Raw genomic sequence first — 14750 nt, 5'->3', positions numbered from 1 at the left:
CAGGCTATGATTACCATTCTTAAATTTTTTTTTTTTTTTTAAATTTTAGAGAGGAAGGGAGAGAGCAAGGGGGAGGAACATCAGTTTGTTATTTCACTTACTTATGCATTTGTTGGCTGCTTCTTATATGTGCCTTGACGGAGGATAGAACCTGCAACCTTGGCATGTCAGAACAACGCTCTAACCAACTGAGCTACACAGTCAGGGATCATTTCTTGAGAGCACACAGGGTACTGCACCTGAAGCGGGGCAGTGAATTAGTACAGTTAGGATGAATAGCAGAGTGGTACAAATGGATAAGAAAGTTAAGGTGACATCTACTCAGTGCCCTGGCACTTTTCTAGCTATATAAGATGCACATGTATAAAACGTTACAATGATTTTGCCCTCATAGAACTTAAGATTCTAGTTGAGGGAAACAGTCAATCAGCAATGTTCCTACGTTATCAAGTTACATACTGTGTTAGAAGGTGATAGGTTCTATGGAAAAGTCAACAGACCATGGTGGGTCAAGAAAAACATGGTGGGACAGGCAAATGCCAACAGTGTGCTCATATCCGGACCGATAAGGATACTACCATTCTAGCACGTAGTTTTAAAGAGGTCAGCAGAGTTTATGTTTTCCTTTCTAAGGCATTTACGTATTTATATTTTTTCCTGCCATTCAACCCTAAGTAGTCCCTATGGAGTAATGAAGGACAAGAAGAGATACCAATTTTTCTTTTGTTCTTGATCTTAGGGGAAATATTTAATAACATTATGTTGAGTATGCTGTAGAATTTTTTTGTAGATTCTTTTTAAGATTTTAAGGACAATCCATTCTATACTTTAAAAAAAATGCTCAGCATCAAGTTATACCATATACATCTTCTGAGTGTAACATGACAGATATTTTCTATGAAGTGGGGGAACACACTCATTTCTGCATTTAAAATTTTTCAGATGGTTTCAAACTTACACGGAAGTTGAAAACATAGTACAAGATATTGTATAAATTTTATCCAGATTAAACAAATTTGTTTTGCACCTTTTGCTTTATCATTCATTCTTGCCTCACATATGTGTGTTTTTGCACAAAGAGTTTAGTTCAGAAATATTTTGCTTCAATAAGTGAATCCTTCAGTGTGTGTTCCCTAAGAGCACACTCAGTACTATCAGAGTGTTAGCATGATCAGGTAATTCAATATGGGCAAAACAGTATTGTCTAATGCAAAATCCACATTCAAAGGCTATCATTCATCCTAATATCATCCCTAGGTGTTTTTCTTGGTCACAACCCAATCTAGAACAGCATACTACATTTAATTGTCATGAGTCTTTTTTAAAAATTTTTTTGATTGATTAGAGAGAGACATCAATTTGTAGTTCCACTTATTTATGCATTCATTGGTTGCCCTGACCAGGAACTGAATCAACAACCTTGCTTAGAACGCTCTAACCAACTTACCTACCCACACAGGGCCAGAAATACTTTTGAAATTCTCACGTATGTCTTGGCTGATGTGGCTCCGTGGATTGAGTGCCGGCCTGCAAACCAAAGGGTCACTAGTTCAATTCCCAGTCAGAGCACATGCCTGGGTTGCAGGTCAGGTCCCCAGTAGGGGGTGCGCAACAGGCAACCACACATTGATGTTTCTCTCCATCTCTCTTTCCCTTCCACTCTCTCTAAAAATAAATAAATAAAATCTAAAAAAAATAAAGAAATGAAAAGCAAAGCCAAAGACTATGAGAGAATGTTGGTAAAGCGCATATCAAATGAAGAATTTGTATCCAGAGTATATTAAGAAATCACAAACAAGTATTTCAATCATAGGCAAAAGATATGAACAGAAGATAAATGGATGGCAAATAAACCCAGGGGAAATGCTCAACATTAAGTCATTAGGAAACTGCCAATTAAAACTATGAAATACTACCACACACCTAATACAATGGCTAAAATGAATGGCCCCTGTCTTACAAACAGAGGTCAGCAGGATGTGAAGAAACTTGAAATCCAATATACTCCAGGAGGAAATGTGAAAAGGCATGACCATTTAGAACACAATTTGGTGAGTTCTTCAAAAGTTAAATGTGGATCAAGTTCCAGCTTGGCAGTGTAAGGAGTATTGTGGACCTGCTTCCCACCTGCTTAATAAGACTGTGGAAATAGTCCTAAGGGTGTACAGCGAATGAAGAAACATTTATTCAAGAAAATCTAATATTCAATAAGAAATAGCAAGAGCCAGTCATGTCTGAACCAAGACCACTTCCTCTTGCCCCTTCCAAACTCAGATGAAAAGGCCACTCTAGACTGATACAGCCAAGACCTCAGGGCTCTCCCTCTCCATAACTCCCAGGCAGAAGGCTTATCTTCTCAGAAAGGTCAGGATGTCAGCAATTTATCATCCTGCCCTCCGAATATATAACTGGATGATATTCAATTGCTGGCTCAGTGATAAAGGCTACTCTCAGAACTTCTCTCTGTGTTAGGCTAGGTTGACCAGGGGCAGCACATGCCCTGCACTCCTAAAGCCTCCACTCTGAACTTTCTGGTGTTGAACAAGGTTAGTTAAGCCTGTGGCTGAAGCCTCTCTTCATGTTCACTGTATTCATAAGGCCCATCTGGTTTGTAAAGTTCCTATGACTGGATCGGAGCAGACTTTTAGTTAAAGGCTTTTCCACATTAGTTGCATTCAAGCATTCTTTCCTCTGTGAACTTTCTGGTGTTGAATGAGGTTGAAACGCTGGCTAAATGATTTTGCACATTCACTGCATTCATAAGGCATTTCTCCAGTGTGAATCCTTCGATGTTTAACCAGGCTGGAGCTGTGGCGAAAAAATTTCCCACATTCCCTGCATTCATAAGGTCTTGCCCCAGTGTGAACCCTGTGGTGTTTAACAAGGCTGGAATTCTCACTAAAGAATCTTCCACATTCATTGCATTTAAAAGGCTTTTCCCCAGTGTGAACTCTGCGGTGTTGCATGAGGCTAGAGCTTTGGCTGAAAAATTTCCCACATTCCCTACATTCATAAGGCCTTTCTCCAGTGTGAACTCTCCAATGATTAATAAGGCTTGACTTGTGGCTATAGAATTTCCCACATTCAGTGCATTTATAAGGTCTTTCTCCAGTGTGAACTCTCTGATGTTTCATGAGGCTTGAGTTGAAGCTAAAGAATTTCCCACATTCGCTGCACTCATAAGGCCTTACTCCAGTGTGGATTCTGTGATGCTGAACAAGTGTGGAATTATGCCTGAAGGCTTTCCCACATTCACTGCATGTAAAAGGCTTTTCTCCAGTGTGGACTCTCCGGTGCTGAATGAGGTCAGCATTGCGGCTAAAGGATTTCCCACATTCGCTGCAACTATAAGGCCTTTCACCAGTGTGAACTATTTGGTGTATAAAAAGGTTGGATTTATGGCTAAATAGTTTTCCACATTCGTTGCATTCGTAAGGTTTTTCTCCTGTGTGTAGTCTCTGGTGCTGAACCAGTAAGTATTTCTGACCAAAGGCTTTACCACATTCACTGCACTTATAATGCCTTTTGTCAGGGTGACTTTTGATGTTCCTCTGTGGCTCCCCTGTACTGTGAGTCCCCTGATGGTTAAGACCAGAGCTAGTCAGGATGTCCTTCTCATTCTGCCCCCCCTCTTCTCTTAAGGGTTCCTCTACACAGTGCAGCTTCTGGTGTTGAAGGTTTGTGCTGAGCACTCCTCCTACGTTAACATTCTGCTCAACCTCTGCTCCATGCCAACCACCTGAAAGCAGAGAAAGGCTGATGAAGTGGATGTAGACTTCAGTGAGACCAGGCAGCACCCTCACAAATGTGCATCTGACACATCCAGCCATGGGTTTCTGGGACTGGTGGTAGAATGAAGGGCCAGAGATCAGGATGAAGAAGGGCTTGCTGTGCAGTGCTGGACCTGGCAAGCTCCCAGATCTGTGGGGGAGCCTTGTGAGCAGTAAGGACACATGGATGGGTGCAGCTCCAACACACTCCTATGCGAACGGTTTTCAGCAGGACCTTTGTGCTATTTATGCAGGAACACAGTGCAGAAGGGTGTGTTCAGAATCAGAAAAACTAAAGCAACTGAATAGCTGGTATTCAAGAACTATAGGGATGCCCTCCCCTGACTCGCACCTAGTGCCATTCAAATGTCCCCACAAGCCCTGGTCAGGTAGCTTGGTTGGAGCGTCGTCCCGATGCATCAAGGTTGCGAGCCTGATCCCTAGTCAGGGCACATGTAAGAGTCAACCAATAAATGCATAAATGAGTGAGACAACAAATCAATGTTTTTCTCTCTCTCTCTTTCTCTCTAACATTGCCCAGCTTTACTGGACATGGGAGCCAAAGTTACCATCATTGTAGGCAACCCATTCAAGTTTCAAGGAAGTACCCCTTTTAAACTACAGGGATATTGTAACAATCTTTATTAAAACAGCTGCCCATCATGGGGACCCCTAATGATTAGAGCTTTCCTACTATAAACAGAGATGCTGCTAAATGCACCCTACAATGCTGGAACAATCGAAAGCGTCTTGTCCCTGCTCGTCAGAATCACAAAGTGAAGACCTATGGAGCAGACCCCACCAGGGAATGTAGTAAACACCACAATATTGCCTGAAACAAGGTACTGCAGGCCTTCTGCTGGTTGTTCAAGATCTGAAAGAAGGAGCAATTATCCTCACTATTTCTCCTTCAGCAATCCAATTTGGCCAATCTTAAAGTCTTCTACCAACAGTGGCACTTAACTATTGATTATTGAAACCTCTAAGCTCAAGTACCCCATCAAGGCTCCAAGACCTCACATAATCGAATTAAATGACTCTCACCAAAGGGTGCCCAGTGGTTATTTTGACATGCTGTACCTGGCCAGTATATCTTACTCATGCCTATTACCAATCTGTCACAGCTCCAGTTTGCCTTTACCTTTTAAAGAACCCAACATACGTTTTCTGAGCTGTGAGTTATTTATTTTTATTTATTTTTAAAATTTATTGACTTTAGGGAGAGAAAGAGTGAAACATCAACTTGTTTTTCCACTTATAGATGCATTCATTGGTTGATTCTTGCACATGCCCTGACTGGGCATCGAACCCACATCCTTAGCACATCAGGACGATACTCCAACCAACTGAGCTACCTGGCCAGGGCTACTGTCATCTCAATAGGACTTACCACAGCTGCAGGAGATGCCAGCACTGGCACCCTTACAGCAGCCTTCATCAAGACCATACCATGACTGACAACCAGCACCTTTCAGTGGCCCTCTCAGGGGACGTTCAATGGCCACATGAAATATTGTCCCTCTGCAACAAGCCCACGAGTCTCTAAGCCCAAACAGTCATGGACAACAGATGGAGTTGTGACTGTTTACTAGCCAGGATAGGGGGAACCTGTGCCACTCAGGGTGCCTCTTGCTGTGTGTACATTAATAACTCTGGACATGTACCTGTGAAGCCACTAGGATTAGGCTACAAGGTAAAAAATATCTTTCATAACAACCAACACCTTCCGGCAGATTCCCTTAAACCCACAGGTGCCTGACCTGTACTTTTGGCTTTTCCCCCCTAAGGACAGTGGCTGGCTGCTGCCTGCATTTCACCCCTCATCACATGCCTAGCGGGATTCCTCTTAGTTGTCACCTTTGTCAAAGCTTGCCTTCAGTGGCTACACCACGCTATCCAGTCACCTTCAATTCTCCACAACCCAAGTGGCAAGCGTTACCCATCCCTATTAGTGCTGTTCATGATGTCGAGACACCACAGGTTCAATTGTATTGTAAAACTTTAAGACTTCCGCTGCCTCAACATTCCCTCCCCAACAGTCTGTCAGCATACCGGGAGACCAGGTGACCCAAGTGATAAGGTGGGCCTCTGACACAAGTCCCCTTTCTTGCCCTCCCATGACTGACCTAGAGACATTCTAATGTTTCAATTGCATCCTCTTACACCTTTTCTCATGTATTCCCCGACCCCCAATGTCCTTGCTCACTCTCTGCTCCCCACCCACCGCTTGGTTGGGCCCACCCTGTGGGCGCTCCCTCCCATATGCCCCCCCACCACCTTGGCATGTAGCAACTATCTCCCGGGATCTGTTGAGCACAACAAACTACTCTGTGTGTCCTCTTGTGGCCACACTGGACTGACCATCTCAGAATATAGAATAAGGCTTCTGTTGGAGAGCACTGTGGAGGGAGCAGTGGAGAGGACCAGGTGAGAGGAGAGAGAGGTAGGGGACAGTCCTGGGCCAGAAATCAGAGTAGACATGATCAATGGGCAGCTGGGAAAGAAGAGATATAAATCAGGCAGGGTTCCTTGCCTTGGCACCAAAACGTCAGGACCCACTGCAGAGATTCCGGCACTATCGGAACCCCTCCCTGAGCTCACCCCTCTCCTGTTCCTCCCTCCAAGTACCTCCTGGCATGGCTGCAGTCATGACTCCGTGGGCAGGCAAAAAGGGCTCTCCCCACTGCTCCAGCTGGGCAATTTCATGGGTCTTGGAAGATACAAATCCTAAGAGAGAGACAAAACAGGTGGGTCAAAGCAACCCACCCCATGACAGACCACAGGAAAGAAAACTAAATACTACATAAGGAACCTTGGAGGAGGCCTTGTGTGAACAACCCATTCAAATGGTCACCATGTTGGTGCATCAATTCCTGCCACAGGCATAACCCATGTCAACCAGAGGAAGAGGTTGGAACCTAGGGACAGAACTGCCATGGACCTTCAGTGTCATCAAGAGGCCAAGGACGTGATCCATTAGGCTGACTGCAAGACTTCTCATCTCCAGACCTGACTGGTGTGACTCAGTTGGTAGGAACATTGTTCCATACACCAGAAGTGCATAAGTTTTATTCCCTGTCAGGTCACGTCCCTTCGTGGCGGTTTAGTCCCTGGTTGGGGCACATACGAGAGGCAACTGATATTTCTCTCTCACTTTGATGTTTCCTCTCCTTCTCTTCCTCCCTCCCTTCTCCTCTCTTTAAAATCAGTGAGCATGTCCTCAGGTGAGGATTAAAAAAAAAAAAGACTCCTCATTCCCAACCCTTTCCCACAAGGCTTTGGGGCAGCTTGGGGACCAAAGGAAGAGTGCACAACCCAGGCTTGGGCTAGATGTTCACAACACCCAGTCCAGGATGGGGAAGGAAGCAGTGCCTGTGGAACAGCTTTGGGAAGGGCAGCCCTGCCCCTGGGGTAAAAGGGAAGAGCAAGCCCAGCCCAGGGTGCTTACCCAGAGAGGCCATCAGTGAGAAGTTCTCCAGCATCACACTGCGGTATAGACATCTCTGGGCTTCATCAAGGAGCCCCCACTCCTCCCAGGAGAAGTAGACAGCCACATCTTCAAAGGTTACACAGCCCTGCCAGGATGGGGACAGTTGAGTTTACTGCAGTCTTCCCTCCCAGGACTCTGGGCATCTACCCTAACATCCGCCCTCCTCCCAGGCTCCCAGTTTGAGGAGAGACCAGGCCTCAGTGCCAGTGATGCCCACTTCCTCCTTATAGTCCCACTAACCACTGCTCAGCCCTTAGCAACACCAGGCAGCTGGGCAGACAGAAGTCATGTGAGCTCTAGGCCTGGCCTATAGGGCCTTACCCTTCTCCAGGCAGACATTATTTCACCTGAGGGCCCCCAGACAGTGTTTCCCAAACAACCAAATTCAGGTCACTGTTCTCCCATCAGCCCACAGGACAAGGGCCTGAGGCCATCAGTTTATAGTCCCAACCATGGTGCACATCACTCTGTACCACACCTCCCTTCATATCCCCAGCCGCTGTGGTGATGGCCCTGACTACCAGCGACAACCCCCAGGCCTGCTTTGAAGCCTCTCTATCTGACCCTTATCCTTGCTTTATCCTCAGCCACCTGGAACCACATGCAGATTTCAGACACCCTCAGCCCTCTTCCATGTCTGTGTTGCAAAGGTGTCCCCTCAACGATCTCAGCTTCTCTGATGCTTACAGGAAGCTGAGGCCCACGTGTCTTGCACATCATGCCTACGATTCTCCCAGAGGGTCCCATTGGATCTTGAGCTAGTTACAGGTCCCAGCAAGGGTCAGAGCCTGTAAGTCACCCATTTTACTATCATCTCACTGCCTTGTCTCCACACCCATTTCATGTCCACTCTCTATGGAAACCGTGGCCACCAGCTAGACCCTCCTCACTCCCGTGACCCCCATGGCCACTGTTCTCCCTCGTGTGTCTTTGGGAAGCCCACTACCCTATCCAGGTGTCCAGGAAGAGACCCAGTCCTCGATCCCACACTCCCTTCATTATCTAACAGCACTGCTACCAGGACCGAAGATGTCTGCTGCCAAATCTGACCCACAGCTCCATCCTGGTCCACACACCATTGGCGTGGGTGTCTCCAATCTGAACCCTTCACCTAAACTCCAGGCTTCTGTTTGCAGGTGCCCATGTGACAAATCCACTCAAGGGTCTCTAGAACACCTCAGTTCAATATGACCAAAGCCCGACTCCTAATATTCCCAATAAAAATTGCTCTTACAACCGGTGGGCAGCTCAGTTGGTTAGAGTGTTGTCCCGATATGACAATGTTGCGGGTTTAATCAATGGTCAAGGTACATACAAGAATCAACCAATGAATGCATAAACAAGTGGAACAACTAATCAATGTTTCTCTCTCTCCCTTCTCCCTCTTTCTTTCTCTTTCCCCCTCCCCCCTCTCAAATCAATAATTTTTTTTTAATTTAAAAGAAAAAAATTACTATTACAACCAACATCGACATGGTAGTATTTCCCTGTTTCTAGCTACTAAGGCCCAACATCTTGGAAGTACCCCTGACTCTCCCACTTCTCTCTCCCACCCACCGCATCAGAAAGTCAGCTTGGACCTACTAAAAATCCATATACAGACTCCAACACACCTTCAACCTCCACAGCCACCTCTGGTTCAGCCACCACCAACATTCACCTGAACTACCGCAGTGGCCTCCTTCCTGGTCTGCTTGAAACCCAAGTCTGTTCTCTACTCTGCAGCAGAAAAGCTTGTTAAATCTGAGTCAGATCACTAGCTGCCTCTGCTCCAAATGTTCTCTGGCTGCCACCACCATCGGAATAGAGATCAGCTCTTCAGGCTACCATTCCAGGTCTAAATCCTGATTCCTGCCATTTCCACCAGACATAATGAAGACCTAAGGTTCCTTGAGCGTTCCCAGCTTAACCTCACTTCCAACATTTCCTGATCACTGTGACTATAATATCGTGCCACTGGTTGCCAGAAATGGGAACCAATCCACACAATCTCTGGTCAGGACTCAAAGCCCTAACCTTGGATGATCACCTTCCGGGGTCCTCAGATGGAAGGATACAGAGAGTAGCAGGCAGAGTCCCAGGACACCTGGGAGCCCATGCAAGTGGGAATGGAAGAGGATAGGGATCTGGAATACCCTGCTTTACCTCTGCACGGTCTGGAAGAAGTTCTGCAGGCAACAATGTTGGGCCCCAAAGGCTCTTTAAGCGCCCTCACACCATCTGGGCCTCAGTCCTCAACGATGCCTCTTACCAGCTGCATGACCTTAGAAAAGCACTGCACCTCCCTGTGCTGCAGTGCTGCTCTCTGTAAAGTGGGAGTACAAGGGTGCCCACCCACTGCGGCTACGGTTTGCATCAAACTCATTCCTGTGTGTCAACTACTAAGTGTCCACTCTTAGTGTCCTCATAACTGACTTCTGTCAACATTTTCAGTGCAAATGAACTGCTAGGTATTGAAAATGTGGATTTTTGTACATGCCCTTTAACTAAGAGAATTTAAGGCATTTGATTTTAATCAAATGCTTAGCAGTATATTATGATTCCAACCAAGTATTAAATGCTTACATCACTTTTACTTGTCAAATCCATGTTATTTTAATTGCCTAAGTATGTGCACCTATGTGTATATACACATACATATGCATATTCAGGGTGGGGCAAAAGGTTTACAGTTGTGAATATGTTAAAGTTTATTAATTATCATATTATTTTCCATACAAGCAACTGTAAACCTACTTTTGCCCCACTCTGTATGTGTATATATGTATACATATGTATTTTTTATCAGCTGGTGCTTAAATACTTATTTAATAAACTCACGAGTTAATGAAGTGGGGGACGGAGCTTAAGGAAACTGAATAATATTAGTCCTATTCACAACCTTGCTGCCTGCTGTATACTCCTGAAGGCAAACCTGATGGGGCCTTTCCAATGGAGCAGTTGCTCATCCTTCCTACCCTGAAGGCTGGGGGACTTGGGCCCCAAAGGGGGCTGCTCCACTAACCTGACTAGCATTTTCTTTCCTCTACAAGGAGTGGACAATGAGGGTCCACTGAGCCTGGAGTGGCCCACCTACACCACTGAACATCTCAATCTCCTTGTCCTTACACCGGTCCCTACGACCGTTTGCTCCCACACACACCAGCCAGAACCAGGTAGGACCACAGGAAACCTCCCTATCCCCTCTCCCGCCCCTGCTCTGGAGGCAGCCCCACCCTCCAGGCACATCTAAGATAAGAACTTTAAGATTCTCCCTCCACAGGTGTGGCTCAGTGGACTGAGCACCGCCTGCAAACTGAAAGATTCCTAGTTCAATTCCCAGTCCCAGCACATGCCTGGGTTGCGGGCCAGGTCCCCAGCTGGAGACCTGCGGGAGGCAACCGATGTTTCTCTCCGTCCCTTTCCCTCTCTCTAAAAATAAATGAAATCTAAAAAAAAAGAAAAGAAAAAAAGAAGATTCTCCCTCCTAAATATAAGCCCCGAAACATAAATACAGTCCAGGCCCAGATCCCTCCTCAGCTATCCAGATGTGAGTGAGTAAACTGCTACTCATATGACGCCTCCACCCTGGAACAACTCAGGGTTACCATATCGAAGTCCAACTCCTAATCTTTTCCCCGAAACCTGCTGGCTGTCTGTGCCGACTTCCCCAACTACAATATTCCCAGATACTTAGAAAACAGACAAAAACGCAAGCCCCCCAAAAGGGGCGGGGGGATGGTGCTTCATTCCCTACTTTCTTCACAGCCACATGTGATACAGCAAGAAAGCCTGTCCAGTTTTGAAATCCACCCCAGATCTGATCATTCCTCGCCCCTCTATTGCCACTAGTATGGTCCAATTCGTACCACAACTATTAGTCCATTGTATTGACTTCCTTGAGCAGGGGACGCTCACTTGGGGCTGTGGGGTTCGGTGGGGTGAGAATGAGGGCTGGGGGGACAGGCCCTCACCTGAGCCGGGAGCCTCAGCTTGGCAACGGCCATCGGATTCGGTGCGCGGAGCGGGGCGGGGAGCGGAGGACCAGGTCGGGCCCCGGGCATCCCGTCCCCTGACTCAGAATCGGGGTCACCCTGGCGGCGTCGCCGAGCCTCGGCCTCCTCTCGCGCCGTCTCTTCTTGTCTACTCGGCTCCAAACCAGTCAGCCGAACTGAAAGAAGAAACAGGTCCCAGAGACCCCCAAAGTGAACTCCCCAGAGCCCACGCCGGAAGTTCCGCCCAGAGCTTCCGCACTCACAGAAACGACCGTTTTCATTGGCCGAGCACCAACACGGTGAGCAGTTCCTTCTGGGCAATGTAGTTCCCACAGCGCGAAACGTAGCGGAAGTAGAGCTGCTGAGATGGCAGTGGAGATATCAGGGTCCAAAGTTCAATCATTTGTCGTCCAGAGACTATCCTTATTGATAGGCCTGGATTTCAAATTTCCCTGCGCAGCTGGGAGTCCAGTTTTTCCTTTCCTTGAACGACTTAAAGACCATCTTGAGAGGCTCAATAAAGCGGTTTCCTCCGTCTGAAGCAGTTACCCATTTCCAAATTCCCCTGCCAAGGGGGCTCCCAATGTTGAACACCTGCTGATGAAGCAATCAATACCTGATGTGTGAGAAAAAGCTCGACAACTGCTGGTCCTGGGTGCAACCTACATCTTCATTTCTGTAAGCCAGTCAGTGTTTGCTTTACTTAGTCCAGGTGAGAAACCTCCACAACTGCAGGCAATTTTTATGAGTTTAGTTGGGCCAAGCTGACAATTGCTGGGAAGCAACATTTCTTTGGATTGAAAAAATGCATCGAAGAATGGCAGTTTTGCCCCTTAGTTTATACATTAGAGTAAAAGGAGGATCTGTAAGCAGGGTTACATGAAATTCATTGGTGGTAGGTAAATACGGTGGGAGAAAGCAAAGGAAAGGAATCACGGATTAGATAAAAAGAAAAACAGACATACTTTTTTTGCATTTGTGGGTAGAACATGGTTAATATTTAACATTTACAGCACATAAAGATGGTATTTGGGCAACCAGATAACAATGAGGGTTTCTGCCTTGAGGTGTCTGGAAGAGAAGATTATTCTGACATGTCAAAGGTATGTTCTCTTAGATGCAAAAAGACAAAAGGCAGACTCACTTAAGTTAAAGATTGAACTTTGTTAAGGAACCTACAGGCCTAGGATGTGACTATCTGCTATGACTCACTTTCAGTTAGGAAGTTTTAATTTTAGATCATCCTATGTACTTACTTTTGGTCTCTATGTTTGTAAGGCCATTTATGCGGGCCTTCTCTGAACTTGTCAGGTTTTGTACATGGCCGCTTTTTCATTCATGATTCTGCAAAAAAGAAAGAGGCCTGCCGTCGGCTACAGGAGAGCACCAGAGCAGGGAGCATGTGCTACATGTCTCAGTCTGTGTCATGTTGGCTGTGCGGGACTTCGGGAAACTGCTTTGCCTCTCCTGGATTTTGTCACCATACATACAATGAGACAGCTATGCATGAATGATGGGAACTGACATTAGGGAACATGTTACTAACCCTGAGGCTAAAGTTTGAGGGGCTGGTAACAGGAGGACTGAGGCCCTTGCCCCTATGGTCATCAGTGTCTTTCTGACCTACCTGAATATGCCAGGTAGAACCTGATTTGTTTTGAAATCACCTTCCTGATGTGTGAATAATGAGGTGGGGCAGAGCAAGAACTGATGTTGGAGGCAGGGCAGAGTTGGGTAGTCCAGAGTGTGTTTCGGGTAGATCGGCCCAAGGGAGTAGAGTTGGAGGTGTTGAAAGCAGAAGTGGAAGCACATGTGGATGTCGGGATGATGGGGCAAAGCTTAGGCAATGACAGTTATTCCCCTTAATCCCCCCTGTATCTGTTGGCCAACAGGACTTTTTCTGTTCTGATTTCTTGGTTGGTCCCCAGAAAATACATATTTAGAGAATAGCACTGAAGGCTAATGTTTCTGAGACAATGAAAAGACAAGACACATCCCTGTAATCGTGTCACTTACCTGGAAATATAAGGGCTTTAGCACATTAAACAATTAGCTGCCTCTCAATGTGTATGTTCAGATGTTATGCATGGGAATTTCATCATTTTGACTCCAAAAGGAGATTTATTCATGCCTTCATAGCCGATGAGCAGTTATTTTAATCAAAAGATGCACCCATCTCTCAATCCTCCTATCTTCTCTCACTGTAGGCCTTTCATCTGGGTTCAGGCTTCTTTGGACTTGAATAATATGTTTTGAATTTTATTTCTGTGCATTTTTGGTCCACTACATTCATCATTTTTGACCTCAATACTCTAATGTCACAGTTTCTTAAGATATTTTCACTGTGTATAGAAATGTAGTTTGGTAGTTATTTCTCCCGCACAAAAATTGTTCTTGCCCTCTTAATTGCCAAATACATTTAGTATTGTAAATTATCCTTCTTGTCAGATATATGTAAGATAGCTTAAAGGAATTGCATACATCTCTGTATATGGAGAAATAAATATTTTGTGCACTGGCTGGTGTGGCTCAGTGGATTGAACACCGGCCTCTGAACTAGAAGATCGTCGGTTCGCTCCCAGGTCAGGACACATAACAGGGTTGTGGGCCAGGTCTCCAGGCAACCAATTGATATTTCTATCTTTCCCTCTCCCCTTCCCCTCCCTCTAAACATAAATAAATGTTTTATTTTTTATTTATGTATGTTTAGGGAGAGGGGAAGGAGAGAGGGAAAGAAACGTCAATGTGTGGTTGCCTCTAGCATGCCCCCTACTGTGGACCCCGCCTACAGTCCAGGCATGTGCCCTGACTGGGAGTCAAACCAACGACCCTTAGGTTTACAGGTCTGAGCCCAATCCACTGAGCTACACCAGCCAGGGCTAAATAAATGTTTTTTAAAAAATGTTTAAAAAGAAATATCTTGTTCAAAGAGTGTTATTCACTGGGTTTGACACACTCACTGATTATACACACAGGAAAATGTTTTCTGAGATAACCAAAGAAACAAGCATTCTCCATGGACTTCAGTGGTGCCCAACATCCCATCTCCATTTTCCAGATTATGCTGTGTCTGGAGTCTTTTCTCTCTTCTTCCTCACCCAAAATTCTGAGGATCACAGGACTCACTCTAGAGCTTCAAGCTACATGTGTTTATTTGACGACAACAAAATATTGAACTTCTAACAGTAGAGGTCTCAGTGACATTAGCATATGGTGTGTCCACTTGGTTTTTCAATAAAATTTTTTAATTTATCAATGAGTGAGAGAGGGAGAGAGAAGGGGAGAAACAGCAATTTGTTCCCCTTATTTATGTATTCATTGGTTGACTTTTGTACATACCTTGAAGGGGGATTGAACCTTGGCATATCAGGACGATGCTCTAACCCACCGGTCATTTGATTTTTTTTTTTTTAAGAAAATTGAAATAATATGCTTGCTTGTAAGCATTTCTGGGATAAGTTACAGACTACACGCACTGGAAATATGGGTGTGGCTCCTTTAAGAGGAAGCGAAGCT

The 14750-nt window shown here is 45.6% G+C and overlaps 1 protein-coding gene across 1 annotated transcript; it reads right to left on the bottom strand.

Annotated features, from left to right (window-relative positions):
• Nucleotides 1-1545: 1545 nt before the first annotated feature.
• LOC112313494 (zinc finger protein 773) lies at nt 1546-11463 on the bottom strand. Its single transcript, XM_024570047.3, has 4 exons — nt 11214-11463; nt 7219-7345; nt 6399-6497; nt 1546-3739 (listed from the first exon to the last, which is right to left on the bottom strand). The coding sequence occupies exons 1-4, from the start codon at nt 11301-11303 to the stop codon at nt 2676-2678; spliced, it is 1380 nt and encodes a 459-aa protein (XP_024425815.2). The 5' UTR covers nt 11304-11463; the 3' UTR covers nt 1546-2675.
• Nucleotides 11464-14750: the final 3287 nt, after the last annotated feature.

The sequence above is a fragment of the Desmodus rotundus genome, chromosome 12 (assembly GCF_022682495.2).
Source record: "Desmodus rotundus isolate HL8 chromosome 12, HLdesRot8A.1, whole genome shotgun sequence".
In the NCBI taxonomy this organism is placed as follows: domain Eukaryota; kingdom Metazoa; phylum Chordata; class Mammalia; order Chiroptera; family Phyllostomidae; genus Desmodus; species Desmodus rotundus.
Note: the sequence above shows the minus strand (reverse complement) of the source record. Positions and strands in the feature narration are given on the sequence as shown.

Bases quoted from the DNA above. Each gene is read 5' to 3' on its own strand.
- LOC112313494 (XM_024570047.3), bottom strand. From the start codon at position 11,303: ATGCCCGGGGCCCGACCTGGTCCTCCGCTCCCCGCCCCGCTCCGCGCA. The intron at 6,498-7,218 runs GTAAGCACCCTG...TCTCTCTCTTAG, and splicing joins CTCACTGATGGCCTCTCTGG to GATTTGTATCTTCCAAGACC. The intron at 3,740-6,398 runs GTACTTGGAGGG...CTCTGCTTTCAG, and splicing joins GACTGCAGCCATGCCAGGAG to GTGGTTGGCATGGAGCAGAG.